The sequence below is a fragment of the Silurus meridionalis genome, chromosome 10 (genome assembly GCF_014805685.1).
Source record: "Silurus meridionalis isolate SWU-2019-XX chromosome 10, ASM1480568v1, whole genome shotgun sequence".
NCBI lineage: Eukaryota > Metazoa > Chordata > Actinopteri > Siluriformes > Siluridae > Silurus > Silurus meridionalis.
This window is the reverse complement of record NC_060893.1, coordinates 16591966-16615255: the sequence shown is the minus strand read 5'-3', so window position 1 is coordinate 16615255 and position 23290 is coordinate 16591966. Positions and strand designations below refer to the sequence as shown.

The following is a 23290-nucleotide window of genomic DNA, read 5'->3' as shown; positions in this document are numbered from 1 at the left end:
CAATATACCGAGTGTCTTTGTCAGAAAATTCTCCAATAGACACTGTGGTAGTGACAGTCAGTGCTACTGACAGGGACAAAGGATCGAATGGCGAGGTCACATATTCATTTTCACAAAGCACCGAAAGAAGCCGTGGATTTGTTTGCAATTAATTCAGATACTGGAGAAATAAAAGTGAAATCTTCTTTGATTTTGAAAAGTCTAAGCAACATGAGTTAGAGTTAAAGGCGATGGATAAGGGTAACAAACCAGTAAAATGCTTGTTGAAATTATCAATGACAATTCTCCTGTTATCAGTGTCATTTCATTTTCCAACCAGATTCCTGAAGACTCTGTCAAAGACACAGTTATAGCGATGCTGAATATTAAAGACGCAGACTCCGGGAGAACGGACAAATAAAATGTTCAGTGAATTCAGATCTGCCATTTCGCATCAAAGCCATCCTCTAATTTCTATAGTTTAGTCACAGACCGTATTTTAGATCGTGAAATGTTTTCTGAATACAATATAACGATCACAGCTACAGATGAAGGATCTCCATCTTTATCTACAAATAAAACACTGAGGCTTAAAATATCGGATGTGAACGACAACGCCCCTGTGTTCCAGCGTCACTCATACACCGCTTATGTGATGGAAAATAATTCACCTGGAGTTTCTATATTTTCAGTAACAGCTACAGACAGAGACTCTGCTAATAATGCGCGCATTTCTTATTTTTTAGAAGATCTTTCTGTAAACGGAGTTTCTGCTTCGTCTTATATTTCTGTTAACGCAGAGAGCGGGGAGATTCTTGCTATTCGATCTTTTGATTTCGAGCAAACAAAAGAGTTCAACATTCGCGTAAAAGCGCAGGACGGAGGAAACCCCGCTCAGTAGCAACGTGAGTGTGAAAATGATTATTCAGGACCAGAATGACAACGCCTCAGATTCTGTATCCAGTACAAACTGGTGGCTCTGTGGTGGCTGAAATGGTGCCTCGTTCAGCAGATGTGGGATATCTGGTCACTAAAGTGGTGGCTGTGGATGTGGACTCTGGACAGAATGCCTGGCTCTCATATAAACTACACAAAGCGACAGACAGGGCGCTGTTTGAAGTGGGCTTACAGAATGGAGAAATCAGAACTGTGCGCCAAGTCACTGATAAAGATGCTGTGAAACAGAAGCTCACTGTTGTAGTGGAGGACAACGGACAGCCTTCTCGTTCAGCTACAGTCAATGTTAACGTGGTGGTGGCGGACACTTTCCCTGAAGTGCTCTCCGAGTTCACTGACTTTACGCACGACAAGGAATATAACGAGAACCTGACTTTATATCTAGTCCTGGCCTTGGCTGTAGTTTCATTTCTCTTCATCGTGTCCATCATAGCTATAGTGTCAGTGAAATGCTACAGATGGAGACGTGAGCGGATGTTTTATAAATCCGGTGCCAATCTGCCAGTTATTCCTTATTATCCACCTCTTTACGCAGATGTAGGAGGAACAGGAACTTTACAGCATTTGTACAATTATGACGCTTACAGAACACTGACTCTAGAAAAGTGATCTGAAATACACCAGACCTCCTACTGAGAGCATCATTAGTCTGGACAGGGAACTCACACTTTAACGAATGCAAAGAGGTTAAATCTTGTGACGATTACGATCAGGTGAGCGTTTAACTGTGTCTGTCATTTCTGTTTGCTTTGTTGCAGTTCTGAATTGTGCAATCGCATCATTTCACAATTATCTAAAAATATAACCGTATAAAGCGAAATTATTCGGTTCAGGCTGTGTGCTTTGTCAGTTTATGGCACTTAATATGACACTAATTATTAGTTTATGGCAAGAAATGTCGGTTGCTGCTGTTCTTTTTCAGTATATATTTAGTATATATAATAGATTTGAATATGTGCATATGTTTTAATTAATTTTGATTTCCGTTCAATAGATATTTTGTCATGATAGTTGTGAGTTTGAATAAAAGTCTAATTTAGTAAGTGTTGATTCATATAAAGTGTTTGAGCTATTAAAAGACTTGAAGAGTTTTCTTAAATCTTTAAACTGTTTTCTGTCAACAAAGAAAAATACTTTTTGATTTTATTCATTGTATTGGATAGATGCACGAATTATCTTTTTTCTTCAATTCTATAAGGAGTTGATGTTTAGTCACATTACTAATAGTTTAGAACAGTAATTGTTTAAGATATACATTGCATAAAACAAGTATTTGAACCTTCCAGATATTTACATTTTATTATTAATTCAGATCCACAAACAAATTTGAATATCACACAAAGACAACCTGAGTAAATAAAAAAAAAAGTTTTTAAAGGATGGTTTATTTATTAAGGAAAAAGTTATAAGTCTATGTGAAAATGTGCCCTAAACCTAATAACTGGTTGTGCTACATGAGTCTTTCACGTTGCTGTGGAGTTTTGCCTCTATAATTTACAGAATAGTTTTAATTCAGTTACATTGGAGATTTTTTCATAAACTACCAATTAAATTTATACAGCATCTCAAAACTAAAGTCCAAACTCACTCAGCCACTTCAAAACTTTAATTTAGATTGTTTATGGATTCAGAGGTAAAAACATGTCTTTATAATTGTCATTAAACAGAACACAGGTTAAAATCTGCATTAATGGAAGACAAAAGTATTATTTTCGTTCTCTTAGTTGATCTTGTTCCTCTGCTCATTAATATGGTTAGAAAATAGTGTTTAATGTACATAATATCAATCAATTCTAAAAAAAAGGTTGTGGAATATTTCATACATGCATTATATCATTTAACTCATCCATTCTCCACACATACTTTAAGGTCGCTATCAAGATTGCTACCCCAGGATAATTAATTATTTTTGTTATTATTTTAAATTATAAAGATTTCTACATGATACAGAAGTACACTTCTCTGTATAATTGTGTGTGTGTGTGTGTGTGTGTGTGTGTGTGTGTGTGTGTGTGTGTGTGTGTGTGTGTGTGTGTGTTGCGCACTTTTGATATTTTGAAAAGATTATTCTTAGCAATGTTAAAATCTGAGAAAGACGTGCTACTTTGAAGCGTTTTGTTGTCAACGTCCATTCTGATGTACACCACACATACTTATAGTAATAGCACATCAATTAGGCCATGTTATTTCTATCAGAAATGTGTGTGAGCAAATTAAAAGACAACGACTTTACTATTATTTATTAGTCCAAAGTAATTCTGTTTGGTTTAACTTTCCGAAATTAACTGATGCCCCAATATATTAAGATTCACATTATGTTTAGAAATTGAAAGCAACTAGGAAGGACTACAAATTATTATTAGTTTTTGTCCTTATTGTGAAAGAACAAAACATTTCGCTGTGTTGTGCAATTAAGATGTAGAGAAAAGTTTTTAGTTCTGGTGAGGTGCAATAATTCTATAATACTCTGAGTGACGCTGTTGTAGGGTGTGCAAATGCTTCACTTTAGATCCTCCTCTGCATTTCGAATGCATGCAGATACAATCCTTTAGTCTGGGACTGAAATGTGCAAGTACAGATGCATTTCTTTTATTGAGAATGCGTTTACATACTTTATGTTTCTGAATTTAGGGCAGTTTTAGATGGCTGAACTTTGTTGTTTTGATGCCCAGATAAGAGACTATACTGTCCGCTTTTCGACGATGCACCTGGTTGGATTGGCCTTTGTCATTGCCATTGCGCATGGACAGGTCCGTTATTCTATTCCCGAGGAGATGAACAAGGGAACAGTGGTGGGAAATATTGTTCAAGATCTTGGATTGGATGTAAATAGACTGAAATCTGGAAGAGCTCGGATCTTTACGGAGGACAGTCGTGAGTACATCAGTCTGAATGTGGACAAAGGCACTCTGATAGTGAGAGAGAGGATAGATAGAGAGGAGCTGTGCGCTCAAGTGTCTCCATGCTCTTTACATTTTCAGATCATTTTAGATAATCCAATAGAGTTACATAGGATTGACGTAGAAATTATAGACATAAATGATAATGCACCTACTTTTAACAGAAAAGAAATAATTATTGAAATTCCGGAATCCGCTGCCATCGAGTCCCTTTTTTCTTTAGACAGTGCGCATGATCCCGATGTTGGACTGAACACACTGCAGAGATACTCCCTTAATCCATCGGACCATTTCTTTTTGAAAGAATTATCTCGGAGTGATGGCACCAAATATGTGGAGATGGTTTTAAAAACAGCTTTAGACAGAGAGGTTCAGGAAGATCATGAATTAATTTTAACAGCATTTGATGGTGGAAATCCTCAGAAATCTGGAACAGTTAAGATAAAAGTCACTGTTCTTGATGTAAATGATAATTCTCCTGTGTTTAGTCAGCCAATATACCGAGTGTCTTTGTCGGAAAATTCTCCAATAGACACTGTGGTAGTGACAGTCAGTGCTACTGACAGGGACAAAGGATCGAATGGCGAGGTCACATATTCATTTTCACAAAGCACCGGAAACGAAGCCGTGGATTTGTTTGCAATTAATTCGGATACTGGAGAAATAAAAGTGAAATCTTCCCCTGATTTTGAAAAGTCTAAGCAACATGAGTTAGATTTAAAGGCTATGGATAAGGGTGGGCTAACAGGTACCAGTAAAATGCTTGTTGAAATTACGGATGCCAATGACAATTCTCCTGTTATCAGTGTCATTTCATTTTCCAACCCGATTCCTGAAGACTCTGTCAAAGACACAGTTATAGCGATGCTGAATATTAAAGACGCAGACTCGGGAGAACGGACAAATTAAATGTGCAGTGAATTCAGATCTGCCATTTCGCATCAAATCCACATCCTCTAATTTCTATAGTTTAGTCACAGACCGTATTTTAGATCGTGAAATGTTTTCTGAATACAATATAACGATCACAGCTACAGATGAAGGATCTCCATCTTTATCTACAAATAAAACACTGAGGCTTAAAATTTCGGATGTGAACGACAACGCCCCTGTGTTCCAGCGTCACTCATACACCGCTTATGTGATGGAAAATAATTCACCTGGAGTTTCTATATTTTCAGTAACAGCTACAGACAGAGACTCTGCTAATAATGCGCGCATTTCTTATTTTTTAGAAGATCTTTCTTTCAACGGAGTTTCTGCTTCGTCTTATATTTCTGTTAACGCAGAGAGCGGGGAGATTCTTGCTATTCGATCTTTTGATTTCGAGCAAACAAAAGAGTTCAACATTCGCGTAAAAGCGCAGGACGGAGGAAACCCGCCGCTCAGTAGCAACGTGAGTGTGAAAATGATTATTCAGGACCAGAATGACAACGCGCCTCAGATTCTGTATCCAGTACAAACTGGTGGCTCTGTGGTGGCTGAAATGGTGCCTCGTTCAGCAGATGTGGGATATCTGGTCACTAAAGTGGTGGCTGTGGATGTGGACTCTGGACAGAATGCCTGGCTCTCATATAAACTACACAAAGCGACAGACAGGGCGCTGTTTGAAGTGGGCTTACAGAATGGTGAAATCAGAACTGTGCGCCAAGTCACTGATAAAGATGCTGTCAAACAGAAGCTCACTGTTGTAGTGGAGGACAACGGACAGCCTTCTCGTTCAGCTACTGTCAATGTTAAAGTGGTGGTGGCGGACACTTTCCCTGAAGTGCTCTCCGAGTTCACTGACTTTACGCACGACAAGGAATATAACGAGAACCTGACTTTATATCTAGTCCTGGCCTTGGCTGTAGTTTCATTTCTCTTCATCGTGTCCATCATAGCTATAGTGTCAGTGAAATGCTACAGATGGAGACGTGAGCGGATGTTTTATAAATCCGGTGCCAATCTGCCAGTTATTCCGTATTATCCACCTCTTTACGCAGATGTAGGAGGAACAGGAACTTTACAGCATGTGTACAATTATGACGCTTATAGAACCACTGCCTCTAGAAAGAGTGACCTGAAATACGACAGACCTCCTACAGAGAGCATCGTTGGTCTAGATAGTACTGGAACACAGGCCACAACGCATGCGCAGGCAACGAAAACTCGTGCCCAATACTATGAGGTGAGAGCTACAAGTAACAATTTTTTTTTTAAGTAATATGTAGTATTAATGGTATCTCCTCTTTTACTAAAATGTTTCTATTTAGTTTCTATTTAGCTGGTTGCCTAATACATTTATATATATAATACCGAATGCCATTAATAGTGCTCAAAAGATGTTTTGCTTATTTTATAAAGAGTTATGCATTTTAATAAAGACAATGTTAGTTGTAGAATATTAAATTCTTTTTTTTTTTTCTTGATACAACAGCTTTTTTGCTCTGTTTTGTCAAACCCTGCTATACCCTGCTAAATCCCGTTAAAATCCTGAGTTCGCAATTTTAAAGATTTATTGAAGGTTCCCTAGTGGTTAGGATGCGGCGCTCTCACCGCTGCGGCCCGGGTTCCATCACAGGTCAGGGAACCAACCCCAGCCATTAGGGTTGCACAAGCCTTAGTGCCGATCCGACGCCGAGGGTACCCCCTTCGCTTTTTGACGAGAGAGACGCGGTACTCTCCTTCGCCTCGACGCAGATGGTTGAGAGCCCGTGTGCTACACTTTTCAACGCAGATCGCTGTCCTATACACTGAATAAAGTATTATCTATCATAATAAGTGTACAGGAATAATTTTTAAATTTCGAAAAATCCTGAAGATGTCCGTAGCCCTAACCCTAACCCAAACCCTAACCCAAACCCTAACCCTAACCCGAACCCTAACCCTAACTAAACCCTAACCAGAACCCGAAACGGGGTTCCGTCCATCTGCGTCAAAAGCGAAGCGAAGGGTTTCCGTCCTCTACGTCGAAGCGACGCGAAGGGGTACCGGCGTCGGATGTGGACGCCGTCCGACGCAACATCCACAGCGTCGATATGTGACGATGTGGGGTGAGACTGTGTTGTAAAAACATGTGCCAAATCAAACATGCGGATGGTCCGTTGTTGCGACCCCTGATGGGAGAAGCCGAAAGAACGTTTATTTAAGTGCGCAAAAGGAGATCCAAACTGTATTTCTCTCTCCCTCTCTCTGTCTCTCTCTCTATCTACACACACATGCATATGTATGTATGTCTTTTTGCCTGCCTTCGTTATTAGTTGTAGTATTGGTTTGATACCTGAGTGACGCTGTTGTGTTGATTTTGAAAGCACATTTTAAGGTTCTTCGTTGAATAAGGGTTGAATTACTTCTTGATCTCTATTCATTTGAGACTGCTTCTGGTTAAAGAACCAACACAGATGTATTGTCTTTCAGCAATTTGCAAGATTGTTTAATTTTGTTAGTTAAAACTATTTTAAAAATTCTATATCTTGTGTAACTGAGGATGATAATATGGGTTTTCGGTCTCGTTAACGATACCTCACTGTTTTGACAGCTGACAATGCTTTTCCTTTTACTTCATGTTATGGGCAGGTCCGTTATTCTATTCGAGGAGATGAACAAGGGAGCACTGGTGGGAAATATCGTAAAGGATCTCGGGTTGGATGTAAAGAGACTGAAATCTGGCAGAGCTCGGATCTTTACGGAGGACAGTCGTGAGTACATCAGTCTGAATGTGACAAAGGCACTCTGATAGTGAGAGAGGATAGATAGAGAGAGCTGTGCGCAAAGTGTCTCCATGCTCTTTACATTTTCAGATCATTCTAGATAATCCAATAGATGCATCGAGTTGATGTTGAAATTTTAGATACCAATGATCATGCTCCTGCTTTTGACAGAAAGTAATTGAAATAGGAAATGGTCTGCACACGCTTTTCTTTAGACAGTGCGCATGATCCGATGTTGGACTGAATACACTGCAGAGATACCTTAATCCATCGGACTATTTCTTTGAAAGAATTATCGAATGATGATCAAATATGTGGAGATGGTTTTAAAAACACTTTAGACAGAGAGGTTCAGGAAGAACATAATCTAATTTTAACAGCATTTGATGGTGGAAATCCTCAGAAATCTGGAACAGTTAAGATAACTGTCACTGTTCTTGATGCAAATGATAATTCTCCTGTGTTCAGCCAATATACCGAGTGTCTTTGTCAGAAAATTCTCCTATAGATTAGTTTAGTAGTGACAGTCACTACTGACAAGGACAAAGGATCTAATGGAGAGTTACATATTCATTTTCACAAAGCAAAAGAAGCAATTGAATTGTTGTATTATATCATATACAGGCAAATTAAAGTAAAGGGTTTTAGATTTTGAAAGATCAAACAGTATGAATGAATGTGATGATGGATGAAGGTGGTCTAACTGATACCAGTAAAGTGCTTATTGAAATTACTGATGTTAATGATAATTCTCCTGTTATCAGTATCTCATTTTCAACAATCCCAGAAGATTCTCTTTGGAGACTGTAGCGATGAATATTAAAGATGTAGACTCGGAAAACGGACAAATTAAATGTACAGTAAATTCAGATCTGCCATTCCGCATAAAAGTTACGTCCTCGAATTTCTATAGTTTAGTCACAGACCGTATTTTAGATTGTGAAATGTTTTCTGAATACAATATAACGATCACAGCTACAGATGAAGGATCTCCATCTTTATCTACAAATAAAACACTGAGGCTTAAAATATCGGATGTGAACGACAACGCCCCTGTTTTCCAGCGTCACTCATACACCGCTTATGTGATGGAAAATAATTCACCTGGAGTTTCTATATTTTCAGTAACAGCTACAGACAGAGACTCTGCTAATAATGCGCGCATTTCTTATTTTTTAGAAGATCTTTCTGTCAATGGAGTTTCTGCTTCGTCTTATATTTCTGTTAACGCAGAGCGGGAGATTCTTGCTATTCGATCTTTTGATTTCGAGCAAACAAAAGAGTTCAACATTCGCGTAAAAGCGCAGGACGGAGAAACCCGCCGCTCAGTAGCAACGTGAGTGTGAAAATGATTATTCAGGACCAGAATGACAACGCGCTCAGATTCTGTATCCAGTACAAACTGGTGGCTCTGTGGTGGCTGAAATGGTGCCTCGTTCAGCAGATGTGGGATATCTGGTCACTAAAGTGGTGGCTGTGGATGTGGACTCTGGACAGAATGCCTGGCTCTCATAAACTACACAAAGCGACAGACAGGGCGCTGTTTGAAGAGCTTACAGAATGGTGAAATCAGAACTGTGCGCCAAGTCACTGATAAAGATGCTGTCAAACAGAAGCTCACTGTTGTAGTGGAGGACAACGGACAGCCTTCTCGTTCAGCTACAGTCAATGTTAAGTGGTGGTGGCGGACACTTTCCTGAAGTGCTCTCCGAGTTCACTGACTTTACGCACGACAAGGAATATAACGAGAACCTGACTTTATATCTAGTCCTTGGCTGTAGTTTCATTTCTTCATCGTGTCCATCATAGCTATAGTGTCAAATGCTACAGATGGAGACGTGAGCGGATGTTTTATAAATCCGGTGCCAATCTGCCCGTTATTCCGTATTATCCACCTCTTTACGCAGATGTAGGAGGAACAGGAACTTTAGCATGTGTACAATTATGACGCTTACAGAACCACTGACTCTAGAAAGAGTGATCTGAAATACCAGACCTCCTACTGAGAGCTTCATTAGTCTGGACAGCAGTGGAACACAGACGCATGCATGCAGAAGGATAAACAAATAATATGTTGAGGTGAGCTACTAATAACATTTTATATAAAGAGAGATAAATGACTTACTTTTAGAAATACTTATTTTCTTATATGAATTGGAAAAAATATATGTTTTTTATTCAGGAATACTTATGTATTTGGTATTTGATGTTATATAGATTTTATAAATTTAAAACAATCTCAGAACCTGACTTTGTACATTAAATTTACATTCTTTTGTGTATTAATACATATCAACTGTATATTGAAATATTTTGACTTTCACGATATATCTAGTATGTTAAACTAGCATATTTTTAAGTTTTTAGATTTTATATAAATATTTTATTTGCAGTAGTGCATTATACAAGATATTACATAGAGTTCTCTTAAATCTGTTTTGCCATTCAGAATATAAAAAGACTTTTAAATTATTCTCAGATGCAATATACATTTTCTTTTTTTTTATAGATTCAGTAGTTGATTCGTCAACTAGATTTTCTGTTTTATCAGTGTATGTCATCTGCCAAAAGTGCTAATGCACAATCTAACTGTAGTACAGCAAGAAAATTAAGTTTATCACAAATGATCTTGCTTGGCTTTACCAGCTGTATTTATTTTATGCTATGAGCTGGTCAGGCTACAGATTTAAAATGCTCAATTTGTCTCTATAACGATTGCATTCTGTTTGTTTCCTCCACTTGGGTCGTTCTCAGAGTAAACGATATCATTTATAATTGTTTCACTGGTTAACTTAAAATCACTTTAAATTCTGATTTGTCTATAGCATGTGTTTAAATATGGATTTTACTTATTCGTCGATAGAGGCTTTGCTGGTCGCTGACGTGGCTAAAAAATGTGGTTTGCTTATGTCATAACCAGATTGTCCGTTATTCTATTCCGAGGAGATGAACAAGGATCTGGGTGGGAAATATTGCTCAGGATCTCGGTTGGATGTAAAGAGACTGAAATCTGAGAGCTCGGATCACGGAGGACAATGTGAGTACATCGGTCTGAATGTGACAAAGGCACTCTGATAGTGAGAGAGAGATAGATAGAGAGGAGCTGTGCTCAAGTTCCATGTTTACATTTTCAGATCATTCTAGATAATCCAATGAGATGCATCAGTTGATGTTAAATATTGACGTCAATGATAATGCACCTGCATTTAGAAAGAAATGAGCAAAATAGCGGAATCGCCCAGGCACGTTTTCTTTTTACAAAGGGCATGATCCGGATGTGTAAACATACTGAAATACACCAATCCATCGATCATTTCAGTTTAAAAGAATTATCTAGTGATGGTACAAAACATTTTGAGATGGTTTTAAAACATCTTTAGACAGAGAGATTCAGGAAGAACATCTAATTTGACATTTGATGGTGGAAATCCTCAGAAATCTGGAACAGTTAAGATAAAAGTTACTGTTCTTGATGCAAATGATAATTCTCCTGTTTTCAGTCAATAATATACCGAGTGTCTTTGTCAGAAAATACTGCAAAAGATAGTTTAGTAGTGACAGTCAGTGCTACTGACATGGACAAAGGATTTAATGGAGAAGTTGTATACATTTTCAGAAAGCACCAAGATGCCATTGAAATATTTTATTGAGTACACTGGGAAAATAAAACTTAAAGTTTTGATTATGAAAAATCCAGTATGAATTAGATGTCGATGCAATGGATAAGGCGGATTAACTGATACCAGTAAAGTGCTAGTTGAAGTTACAGATGAATGACAATTCTGTTATTAGTATAATCATTTTCAATGTGATTCCTGAAGAAGATTCTTTTGATTCTTGCGATGCTGAATATTAAAGACGCAGACCCGGGAGAAACGGACAAAATGTTCAGTGAATTCAGATCTGCCATTTCGCATCAAAGCCACATCATCTAATCTATAGTTTAGTCACAGACCATTTAGATCGTGAACTTCTTTCTGAATACAATATAACGATCACAGCTACAGATGAAGGATCTCCATCTTTATCTACAAATAAAACACTGAGGCTTAAAATATCGGATGACAACGCCCCTGTTTTCCAGCGTCACTCATACACATGTGATGGAAAATAATTCACCTGGAGTTTCTATATTTTCAGTAACAGCTACAGACAGAGACTCTGCTAATAATGCGCGCATTTCCTATTTTTAGAAGATCTTTCTGTCAACGGAGTTTCTGTCTTATATTTCTGTTAACGCAGAGGGGAGATTCTTGCTATTCGATCTTTTGATTTCGAGCAAACAAAGAGTTCAACATTCGCGTAAAAGCGCAGGACGGAGGAAACCCGCTCAGTAGCAACGTGAGTGTGAAAATGATTATTCAGGACCAGAATGACAACGCCTCAGATTCTGTATCCAGTACAAACTGGTGGCTCTGTGGTGGCTGAAATGGTGCCTCCCAGATGTGGGATATCTGGTAAAAGTGGTGGCTGTGGATGTGGACTCTGGACAGAATGCCTGGCTCTCATAAACTACAAAGCGACAGACAGGGCGCTGTTTGAAGTGGGCTTACAGAATGGAGAAATCAGAACTGCGCCAAGTCACTGATAAAGATGAAACAGAAGCTCACTGTTGTAGTGGAGGACAACGGACAGCCTTCTCGTTCAGCTACAGTCAATGTTAACGTGGTGGTGGACACTTTCCTGAAGTGCTCTCCGAGTTCACTGACTTTACACGACAAGGAATATAACGAACCTGACTTTATATCTAGTCCTGGCCTTGGCTGTAGTTTCATTTCATCGTGTCCATCATAGCTATAGTGTCAGTGAAATGCTACAGATGGAGAAGTGAGCGGATGTTTTATAACCGTGCCAATCTGCGTTATTCATTATCCACCTCTTACGCAGATGTGGAGGAACAGAACATATGTACATTATGACGCTTACAGAACCACTGACTCTAGAAAGAGTGATCTGAAATACACCAGACCTCCTACTGAGAGCATCATTAGTCTGGACAGCAGTGGAACACAGACAATTGCGCAAAGGAGAAAGTTGATCAGTTCCAGGTGAGAGCTCTATAGTTTTCTCAGTGGCGGACCATTTCTTGTATCATCCTTTATATGCAAACCAGTAAGTGCATTCTCAAAACAATTTGTACAAACAACACATTTGAATTTCTTGAAAGCCGATCTCTCAAAAGAAGTTGATCTCAAAAGTATTGAATGAAGTGATTTGTCCATCCAAACAAGATCCAAAAATGTCTGGTTGTCAGTATGATTTTTTAGTTTTCTTGATAAATGGTTTGGATTAATAATGAAAACACGTTTTATTTATTTGCATCTATGGATTTCACAGCACAAAATATTTGATTGCACATTTGATTTATATTGAGTGACAGATTCACTTTTTCTTACAACTGTTCCTTTGTTTCTGAAGTTCATCCATTTTAATTTAAATTTTGTTTTCTCTGTCTGAATACACTTCCAAATGAAGGTTCATAAGATTCACTTTGGTCCTGTTTTAGAACTAGTTATTGGTTGATCTGATGCCTTCATTGGTAAAATTCAAGATTCATCTGCACACCATCAATTCAAATCACATTTGCAAAATAAAAACGTTTAATAAAAGATCAAATAATTAAATGACAAATAATGATGACAACTGCTTTAATTTTGCATTCAATGACTTATAATGAATTGAGATGTTGTAGGTTAAGACAATTTTGGTGAAACCAATATAATATATTTTGATCAAAATATAAAAACTGATAGGAAACAGCAGACACACAATCAATTAAATGCATTTTGATCCACAACAGGAAATGTTCATGATAAATGACTAAATGATGGAGGTTGAACAAGTAGATTTGAGAATTAAATTTCTGATCTGAGAAATGCAGTCTTATGTAGAAAAGTCTTATGTAGAAATTTGCTGCGTTTATACCTGAAAATGAATTTTTCAATATAAAACAATCATTTTCTGTCATTTTGTAGAAGATACCTTCGTTTGGCATAAAATCTTGATGTAGGCAAATTTCTAATTGTCAGATTTCTTTATTTATAAAAGTAGTGTGCAAACTAACTTTATCATTCATCAAATGCACAAGATCTTATAATGCTACAGCAAATAATTATTATATTACATCAGTCTCTGATCAATATTAGCACTGCAAGACTACACTATTTAAATTTTAAAAGTGAAGTAAATATTGTCTACATTTTTTTATTAATTTATAAAAAGGTTTGAATAATTTACATGTTTAATTTATTTGAATCTATTTTATGCATTTAAATAAAACTGTTTGAATCAGTTGCTTTTGAGGTTGATAGATAGATAGATAGATATAGATAGAGATAGATAGATAGATAGATAGATGTTAGATAGATGATAGATAGAAGAGACAGAGAGACAGAGAGACAACTTGACTGAAATACAGAGTTGTTAAATATATATTGAATGACAGAGCAGCAAAAAAATAGAGGTGCAAGTGTATTCACATATGCTTATGGAAGGTGCTATGCTGTGGAACAAACAGATTTCAGGATTCATTATAGCATTGTTAATGTCCATTTTAACAAACATTTCAAAACTGTCCAGGGATCATTCCAGGACATAGTCAGCCATCTTTATTTTTTTGTACTGTGCTTCAGATATGTGTGCTTACCCAGCATTTTGGCTAAATGATGAAAACAATGCAACTAAAGACTGCTAAAGATTCCAACATCTTTCTATGCACAATGGACATAAAATACAATCTACTATTCAGTATTGTTTAACCTCAGTATTTAATCCAGTCTTTTGGCATGGTGAATCTAATAAACAATTAGAATATTTAATGGATGTTGACCAAAAGGAAATATATTTGCAAAATAAGAATTAGTTCTTTGCCATATGGCATAGGTTTTATCTGTGGACAAACTCAATAATATTACTGTGTGTGTTTGTTTCGCTTTGTTTGTTTGTTTGTATTTTAATTGCAAACAAGTAGACAATAACATTTATTGAACAATCTAATTGTAATGTATTCTGCATTTTCTAAATATTAAATTTGTTTTGGTTTGATACATTATATAGAAACTTCAGATGTTTTTTCATCTTTAACACCTTTCTATATCTTTTATTATCATGCAATATATAACAGTACTCTGAGTGACGCTGTTGGTTAGGGGTTGTAAATGCTTGTTTAGGTCCTCCCTGAATTTTGATCTCATATAGAGCAGATCAATCTTTTGTCTTTGTTACAGCAACCATCGTTAAAAATACTCACTTTGATTAATGTTGCTTTATTGACGTTTTTAACATTTTAGACTCGTGCAGATTCAAGAATATATCATATAATATGATTGTCTTTCGATAAGATTAGACTACACTGGCCGTATCGACATGATGCATCTGGTTGGAGTTCTTTTGTTCTGGCACGCGGCAGGTCCGTTATTCTATTCCGAGGAGATGAACAAGGGATCAGTGGTGGGAAATATTGTTCAGGATCTCGGATTGGATGTAAAGAGACTGAAATCTGGAAGAGCTCGGATCTTTACGGAGGACAGTCGTGAGTACATCAGTCTGAATGTGGACAAAGGCACTCTGATAGTGAGAGAGAGGATAGATAGAGAGGAGCTGCCAAGTGTCTCCATGCTCTTTACATTTTCAGATCATTTTAGATAATCCTAGAGCTGCATCGAGTTGAAATAATGGATATCAATGATCATCCTGCTTTTGAGAAAGAAATCAGTTTGAATACAGGAATCAGGTTCAGTTTTCTTTAGACAGCATGATCCGGATGTTGGAGGAATGCAGAGATACACTTAATCCATCAGATCATTTGAATTATCACGTGATGGCAGCAAATATGTGAGATGATTTTAAAACACCTTTAGACAGAGAGGTTCAGGAAGAGCATAATTTACTTTGACAGCATTTGATGGTGGAAATCCTCAGAAATCTGGAACAGTTAAGATAACTGTCACTGTTCTTGATGTAAATGATAATTCTCCTGTGTTCAGTCATAATATACCGAGTGTCTTATATGAAAATATTCTAAAAGACAGTTTAGTAGTGACAGTCAGCTACTGACAGAAAAGGATCAATGGAGATACATATATTTTTCACAAAGCACAGGAAAAGAAACTGGGAAACATTTAATATTGATTCAGACACTGATATAAAACTAAAAGGGTTCTGGATTTTGAAAGATACAAACAAAGAACGTTGAGGATAGATGAAGGCGGACAAACTGATACCAGTAAAGTGCTAGTTGATATTATGATGTTAATGATAATTCACCAAACCATTTTCTAACACAATCCCAGAAGATTCAATTCATGATACTCTTGTAGCTTGAATATTAAAGAATAGACAGTGGAGAATGGACAAATAAAATGTACAGTAAATTCAGATCTGCCATTTCGCATTAAAGCATCGCTTCTAATTTATAATTTAGTCACAGACCGTATTTTAGATCGTGAAATGTTTTCTGAATACAATATAACGATCACAGCTACAGATGAAGGATCTCCATCTTTATCTACAAATAAAACACTGAGGCTTAAAATATCGGATGTGAACGACAACGCCTGTTTTCCAGCCACCATCACACGTGTGATGGAAAATAATTCACCTGGAGTTTCTATATTTTAGTAACAGCTACAGACAGAGACTCTGCTAATAATGCGCGCATTTCATTTTTAGAAGATCTTTCTGTAAACGGAGTTTCTCCTTATATTTCTGTTAGCAGCAGAGGAGATTCTTGCTATTCGATCTTTTGATTTCGAGCAAACAAAAGAGTTCAACATTCGCGTAAAAGCGCAGGAGAGGAAACCCGCTCAGCAACGTGAGTGAAAATGATTATTCAGGACCAGAATGACAACGCGCCTCAGATTCTGTATCCAGTACAAACTGGTGGCTCTGTGGTGGCTGAAATGGTGCCTCGTTCAGCAGATGTGGGATATCTGGTCACTAAAGTGGTGGCTGTGGATGTGGACTCTGGACAGAATGCCTGGCTCTCATATAAACTACATAAAGCGACAGACAGGGCGCTGTTTGAAGTGGGCTTACAGAATGGAGAAACTGTGCGCCAAGTCACTGATAAAGATGCTGTGAAACAGAAGCTCACTGTTGTAGTGGAGGACAACGGACAGCCTTCTCGTTCAGCTACAGTCAATGTTAACGTGGTGGTGGACACTTTCCTGAAGTGCTCTGAGTTCACTGACTTTACGCACGACAAGGAATATAACGAGAACCTGACTTTATATCTAGTCCTGGCCTTGGCTGTAGTTTCATTTCTCATCGTGTCCATCATAGCTATAGTGTCAGTGAAATGCTACAGATGGAGACGTGAGAGGATGTTTTATAAATCCGGTGCCAATCTGTATTCCGTATTATCCACCTCTTACGCAGATGTAGGAGGAACAGGAACTTTACAGCATGTACAATTATGACGCTTAGAACCACTGACTCTAGAAAAGTGATCTGAAATACACATCCTACTGAGAGCATCATTAGTCTGGACAGCAGTGGAACACAGACAATTGTGCGCAAAGGAGAAAACGTGATCAGTTCGAGCAATTTATTATAGTTTTTCTTGTGGCTTAGGACCATTTCTGTATCATCCAATATATGCAAACAAAAAGTGCATTCTCAAAACAATTTGTACAAACAACAATACATTGAATTTTATGAAAGCCGATCTCAAAAATATTGATCTCAAAGTAAGTAGTGTGTAATAAATATCAATTCCATCAGAATGAAAAGTCCATTTGTTGTTCAAACAAGATCGTCAAAATGTTTATTGTGTCATGAGTACAGTTTCAGTATTTCTTGATATAAACTATTGTTTATTATAATTGAAAACAATACATTTTATTTCTTTGCATCTATGGATTTCACCAGCACAAAGTATTTGATTGCTATTTGATTTATATTGAGTGCAGACTGGACAGACTTTTTATTTTTAAATATAATTGTTTTTCTGTCTGAATACACTCCAATTGAAGATTCACAAGATTCACTTTGGTCCTGTTTTAGAGAACTAGTTTATTGGTTGATCTGATTCATTTGTGAAATTCAAGATTCATTTGCATTCATCAATTCAAATACATTTACAAAATAAATGTCATAGATAAAAGAATTTTAGATGACAAATGATGATGACAACTACTTAACCATTTTGCATTCAATGACTTATGCAATGAATTGAGATGTTTAGGGTTAAGACAATATCGTGAAACCAAGATAATATATTTTGATCAACATGACATAACAACTGATAATGTAGAAAACAGCATAATTTTACACAATCAATTAAATGAATGAACAAAAGCATTTACATTGATCTACAACAAGGATTGTTCATGATAAGCACAATGACTAAATAATGTGGAGGTTGAACAAGTAGATTTGAGAATTTAATCAGTTCTGATAAAAAGTAAAGCAACTGAAAAAAACTGAAAGAGCTTTATCTAGAAATTTGTTGCCTTTCATACCTAAAATTGAAGATTTTAGCAAGATATACCTGTTTACATAAAATCTTGATGTAGGCAATTTTAATTGTCAGATTTCTTTATTTATAAAAGTAGTGACGTGTAACAACTTTTGTCATTCATCAAATGTACGTGATCTGTTTTATGCTGCAAATATTAAAGATCAGTCTCTGATCAGTGTATTAGCACAAAAAAGACTACACATTTAAATTTGGGTATATTGTCACATTTTTAATTAAAACGGTTTGAATAATTTGGTTCAATTTTATTTGAATCTGTTTTTATGCTAAATAAAACTGTTTGAATCAGTTGCTTTTAAATTGATAGACAGACAGACAGACAGACAGACAGACAGACAGACAGACAGACAGACAGACAGACAGATGACAGAAAGAGAGACAACTTGACTGAAATACAGAGATTGTTAAATATATATTGAGAGATGATGTGAAGCAATCCAAAATAGTAAAAAGTATTCATATGCTTATGGAAGGTGCTATTGTGGAAATGGTCAAACAGATTTCACAGGATTCATTATATAATGTCCACATTTTAACAAACATTTCAAAACTGTCCAGGGATCATTCCAGGACATAGTCAGTATCTTATTTTTTTATTGTGCTTCATATAAGTTGCCTCTATTGTTGACCCATTTGGCTAAATGATGAAAACAAATGCAACTAAAGACTGCTAAAGATCTCCAACATCTTTCTGCATGCAATAATGGACAAAATACAACTACATTGTTACTGTTTTAATCAGTATTGGCCTTGCAATCCAGTCTTTTGGCATGGTGAATCTAAATGAAACAACTTAGATTTAATGGATATAGAAGGAATTATTTAAAATAAAATTAGTTCAATATAGATCATTTTATCAGACAAACTGTAATCTTTTTTTGTTGTTTTGTTTGTTTGTTTATGAATTGCAAACAATAATAAATTTCATTGAACAATCTAATTGCATAATGTATTCCTGCATTTTCTAAATATTAAATTCTGTTTTTGGTTTGATACATTATAATGAGAAACTATGTTTTTTTATAACACCTTTCTACATATCTGCTTTTATCATGCAATATAAACCAGTACTCTGAGTGACGCTGTTGGTTAGGCTGAAATGCTTGTTGGGTCCTAATTCTGATCTACAGAGCAGTTTTCTATCAGTACGTTTCTGTCTTTGTTACAGCAACCATCGTTAAAATACTCACTTTGATTAATGTTGTTTATTAGACGCTTTTAACATTTTAGAAGATTCAAGAATATATCATATATACATGATTTGTCTTCTTTTCATACCGATTAGAGACTATACTGCTGTATCGACATGGCTGACAATGCATCTGGTTGAGTTCTTTTCAGACTTCCGATTCATTTCGAGGAGATGAACAAGGGATCGGTGGTGGAAATATTGTTCAGGATCTCGGATTGGATGTAAAGAGACTGAAATCTGGCAGAGCTCGGATCTTTACGGAGGACAGTCGTGAGTACATCAGTCTGAATGTGGACAAAGGCACTCTGATAGTGAGAGAGAGGATAGATAGAGAGGAGCTGTGCGCTCAAGTGTCTCCATGCTCTCTACATTTTCAGATCATTCTGGATAATCCAGTAGAGCTGCATCGAGTTGATGTTGAAATACTGGATATCAATGATCATGCTCCTGCTTTTGACAGAAAAGAAATCAGTTTTGAAATACAGGAATTAATTGCCTCAGGTTCACGGTTTTCTTTAGACAGCGCATGATCCGATGTTGGAGTAAATACACTGCAGAGATACACCCTTAATCCATCGGATCATTTCACTCTGAAAGAATTATCTCGTAACGATGGCAAATATGTTGAGATGGTTTTAAAAACATCTTTAGACAGAGAGAATCAGGAAGAGCATAATTTACTTTTGACAGCATTTGATGGTGGAAATCCTCAGAAATCTGGAACAGTTAAGATAACTGTCACTGTTCTTGATGCAACGACATTCTCCTGTGTTCAGTCAGCCAATATACCGAGTGTCTTTATGAAAATATTTTAAAAGATAGTTTAGTAGTGACAGTCAGTGCTACTGACAAGACAAAGGATCTAATGGAGGTTACATATTCTTTTTCACAAAGCAACGAAAAAGAAACTGTGGAAACATTTAATATTGATTCAGACACCGGGGATATAAAACTAAAAGGGGTTCTGGATTTTGAAAGATACAAACAATATGAATAAACGTTGAGGCGGTAGATGAAGGCGGACAAACTGATACCAGTAAAGTGCTAGTTGATATTATCGATGTTAATGATAATTCACCAATCATCAATTTAATCTCGTTTTCTAACACAATCCCAGAAGATTCTCTTCCTGACACTCTTGTAGCGATGCTGAATATTAAAGACATAGACAGTGGAAAGAATGGACAAATAAAATGTACAGTGAATTCAGATCTGCCATTTCGCATCAAAGCCACATCCTCTAATTTCTATAGTTTAGTCACAGACCGTATTTTAGATCGTGAAATGTTTTCTGAATACAATATAACGATCACAGCTACAGATGAAGGATCTCCATCTTTATCTACAAATAAAACACTGAGGCTTAAAATATCGGATGTGAACGACAACGCCCCTGTTTTCCAGCGTCACTCATACACCGCTTATGTGATGGAAAATAATTCACCTGGAGTTTCTATATTTTCAGTAACAGCTACAGACAGAGACTCTGCTAATAATGCGCGCATTTCTTATTTTTTAGAAGATCTTTCTGTCAACGGAGTTTCTGCTTCGTCTTATATTTCTGTTAACGCAGAGGCGGGAGATTCTTGCTATTCGATCTTTTGATTTCGAGCAAACAAAAGAGTTCAACATTCGCGTAAAAGCGCAGGACGGAGGAAACCCGCCGCTCAGTAGCAACGTGAGTGTGAAAATGATTATTCAGGACCAGAATGACAACGCCTCAGATTCTGTATCCAGTACAAACTGGTGGCTCTGTGGTGGCTGAAATGGTGCCTCGTTCAGCAGATGTGGGATATCTGGTCACTAAAGTGGTGGCTGTGGATGTGGACTCTGGACAGAATGCCTGGCTCTCATATAAACTACACAAAGCGACAGACAGGGCGCTGTTTGAAGTGGGCTTACAGAATGGAGAAATCAGAACTGTGCGCCAAGTCACTGATAAAGATGCTGTGAAACAGAAGCTCACTGTTGTAGTGGAGGACAACGGACAGCCTTCTCGTTCAGCTACAGTCAATGTTAACGTGGTGGTGGCGGACACTTTCCCTGAAGTGCTCTCCGAGTTCACTGACTTTACGCGACAAGGAATATAACGAGAACCTGACTTTATATCTAGTCCTGGCCTTGGCTGTAGTTTCATTTCTCTTCATCGTGTCCATCATAGCTATAGTGTCAGTGAAATGCTACAGATGGAGACGTGAGCGGATGTTTTATAAATCCGGTGCCAATCTGCCAGTTATTCCGTATTATCCACCTCTTTACGCAGATGTCGGAGGAACAGGAACTTTACAGCATATGTACAATTATGATGCTTACAGAACCACTGACTCTAGAAAGAGTGATCTGAAATACAAGACCTCCTACTGAGAGCATCATTAGTTTGAACAGCTCTGGAACACAAACACTTCATGCGCAGGACAAAACTTGTGAATTTGATGAGGTGAGAGCTACTGATGACTTATTTATCAAAGGGTTATAAATATTGACTTTATTTTAAAATAATAACTATTATTGTCTTTCATATATATATATATATATATATATATATTTATATATATGTATGTATATTTTTAGTTGCTGGTGATTGTTAATGACAGAACTAGAATTTAGTTACATCACATAGAATTTAGCCATTTCTTCAAGAATAACACTACACACATCATTTGCATGAGGTAGTTTCTAGAAATAAAAACAAAAGAAACAATCGCTTATTATACAATAACACCATAACATGACGTGTCTAACATGAACATTAGCCAACTGGTACAATATGATTTCAAATAACTAACCAGGGTAGATAACAGGTTCAGCAACCACAGTTTTAATGCATATTCAATATCGTTACCATCATGTAACCAAAGTTAAGATCACACAGTGTTCTCCTTTAAGACTGTACTATTATTTAGGAACAGTGGAGTACACTTACAGTTCACAAACTTTATTCTGCGCTCTGACAGCATCACCTGTTATGCATCAGTGCGATGCGCCTGACTAAGTTTTGTGCTGTGCAGTGCTAAGTATATATATTATCCGGAATGCTTATGTATTTGTTTAAGATGTTCTATGAAATAAATGTCGATGTTTTCTAATATGACAGCTTTTTCAGCTGCTTTAGCATTCTCAAACCATTCTTAATATTTGCAAATCAGTAAATGCATTTCTCAAAACAATTTGTACAAACAGCACAACACATTGGATTTCTTGCAAAAGCCTATACTTTTATCCAAATCCTTAGTTAATCTCGTAACAGTAAATATTTGTCTCAATGAACATAATATTGGCATCAAAATAACAAGTCCTTTGTCACTGTTCAGAAACAAGATGTTCAAAATGTTGTCATTTGTGACTGCACAGTTTCAGTATTTCCTGATATGAACGACTTTTTTTTATTACAGTGATTGAAAATGCACACGGATAAATGTATTCTGTTTGGCGTCTATGAATTTCAGCAGAACACATTTATTTATTTGACTGCATATATGATTTACATTGATTGCAAGAGACCGAAAAGAATCTACACTTTAACTGTACTGTGCAAGATAGACAACTTGACTGAAATACAAAGATCTACATATATTGAGATTTATTATTATTATTATTATAATAATAATAATAATAATTATTATTATTATTATTATTATTATTATTATTATTATTATTATTATTAAGTAGTCCTCTCAAAAAAAAAAGATTTTCGTTGTAATTTGATGCACTAACTGTGTGGTACTCTGAGTGACGCTGTTGGTCAGGGTGTTTAGCTTTAACTGCTCGTTTTTTGATCCACCATGTTTTCTGATTTCTTTAGACAGGATTTCACTCCACTTAGAACTGTGTCTTTGCGAACATCATACCTTTGTTTATTGATTATAAAATTATTCAATTAAGACTTGAGTCTGGTTTTCAGTATTTGTAAAATGCGGTTTCTGTCGTCATGTTCGGATGAGGCGCCAGACGGAGAATCTACATGGCTGAGAATAGTTTTGGTTGGATTTGCCTTTGTCATAACCGTTGCGCATGGACAGGTCCGTTATTCTATTCCCGAGGAGATGAACAAGGGATCAGTGGTGGGAAATATTGTTCAGGATCTCGGGTT

The 23290-nt window shown here is 36.7% G+C and overlaps 2 protein-coding genes and 2 pseudogenes across 9 annotated transcripts in view; all 4 read left to right on the top strand.

Annotated features, from left to right (window-relative positions):
• LOC124392413 (protocadherin gamma-A11-like) overlaps nt 1-23290 on the top strand; it is a 145865-nt gene that overhangs the window by 62882 nt on the left and 59693 nt on the right. The window lies entirely within an intron of this gene.
• On the top strand, nt 429-1545 carry LOC124392566 (protocadherin gamma-A2-like). Its single transcript, XM_046859707.1, is given in 3 exon segments — nt 429-867; nt 869-922; nt 924-1545. Coding segments are annotated over 3 exon segments (1053 nt in total). The 5' UTR covers nt 429-490.
• On the top strand, nt 3639-16947 carry LOC124392564 (annotated as a pseudogene).
• On the top strand, nt 17385-21564 carry LOC124392563 (annotated as a pseudogene).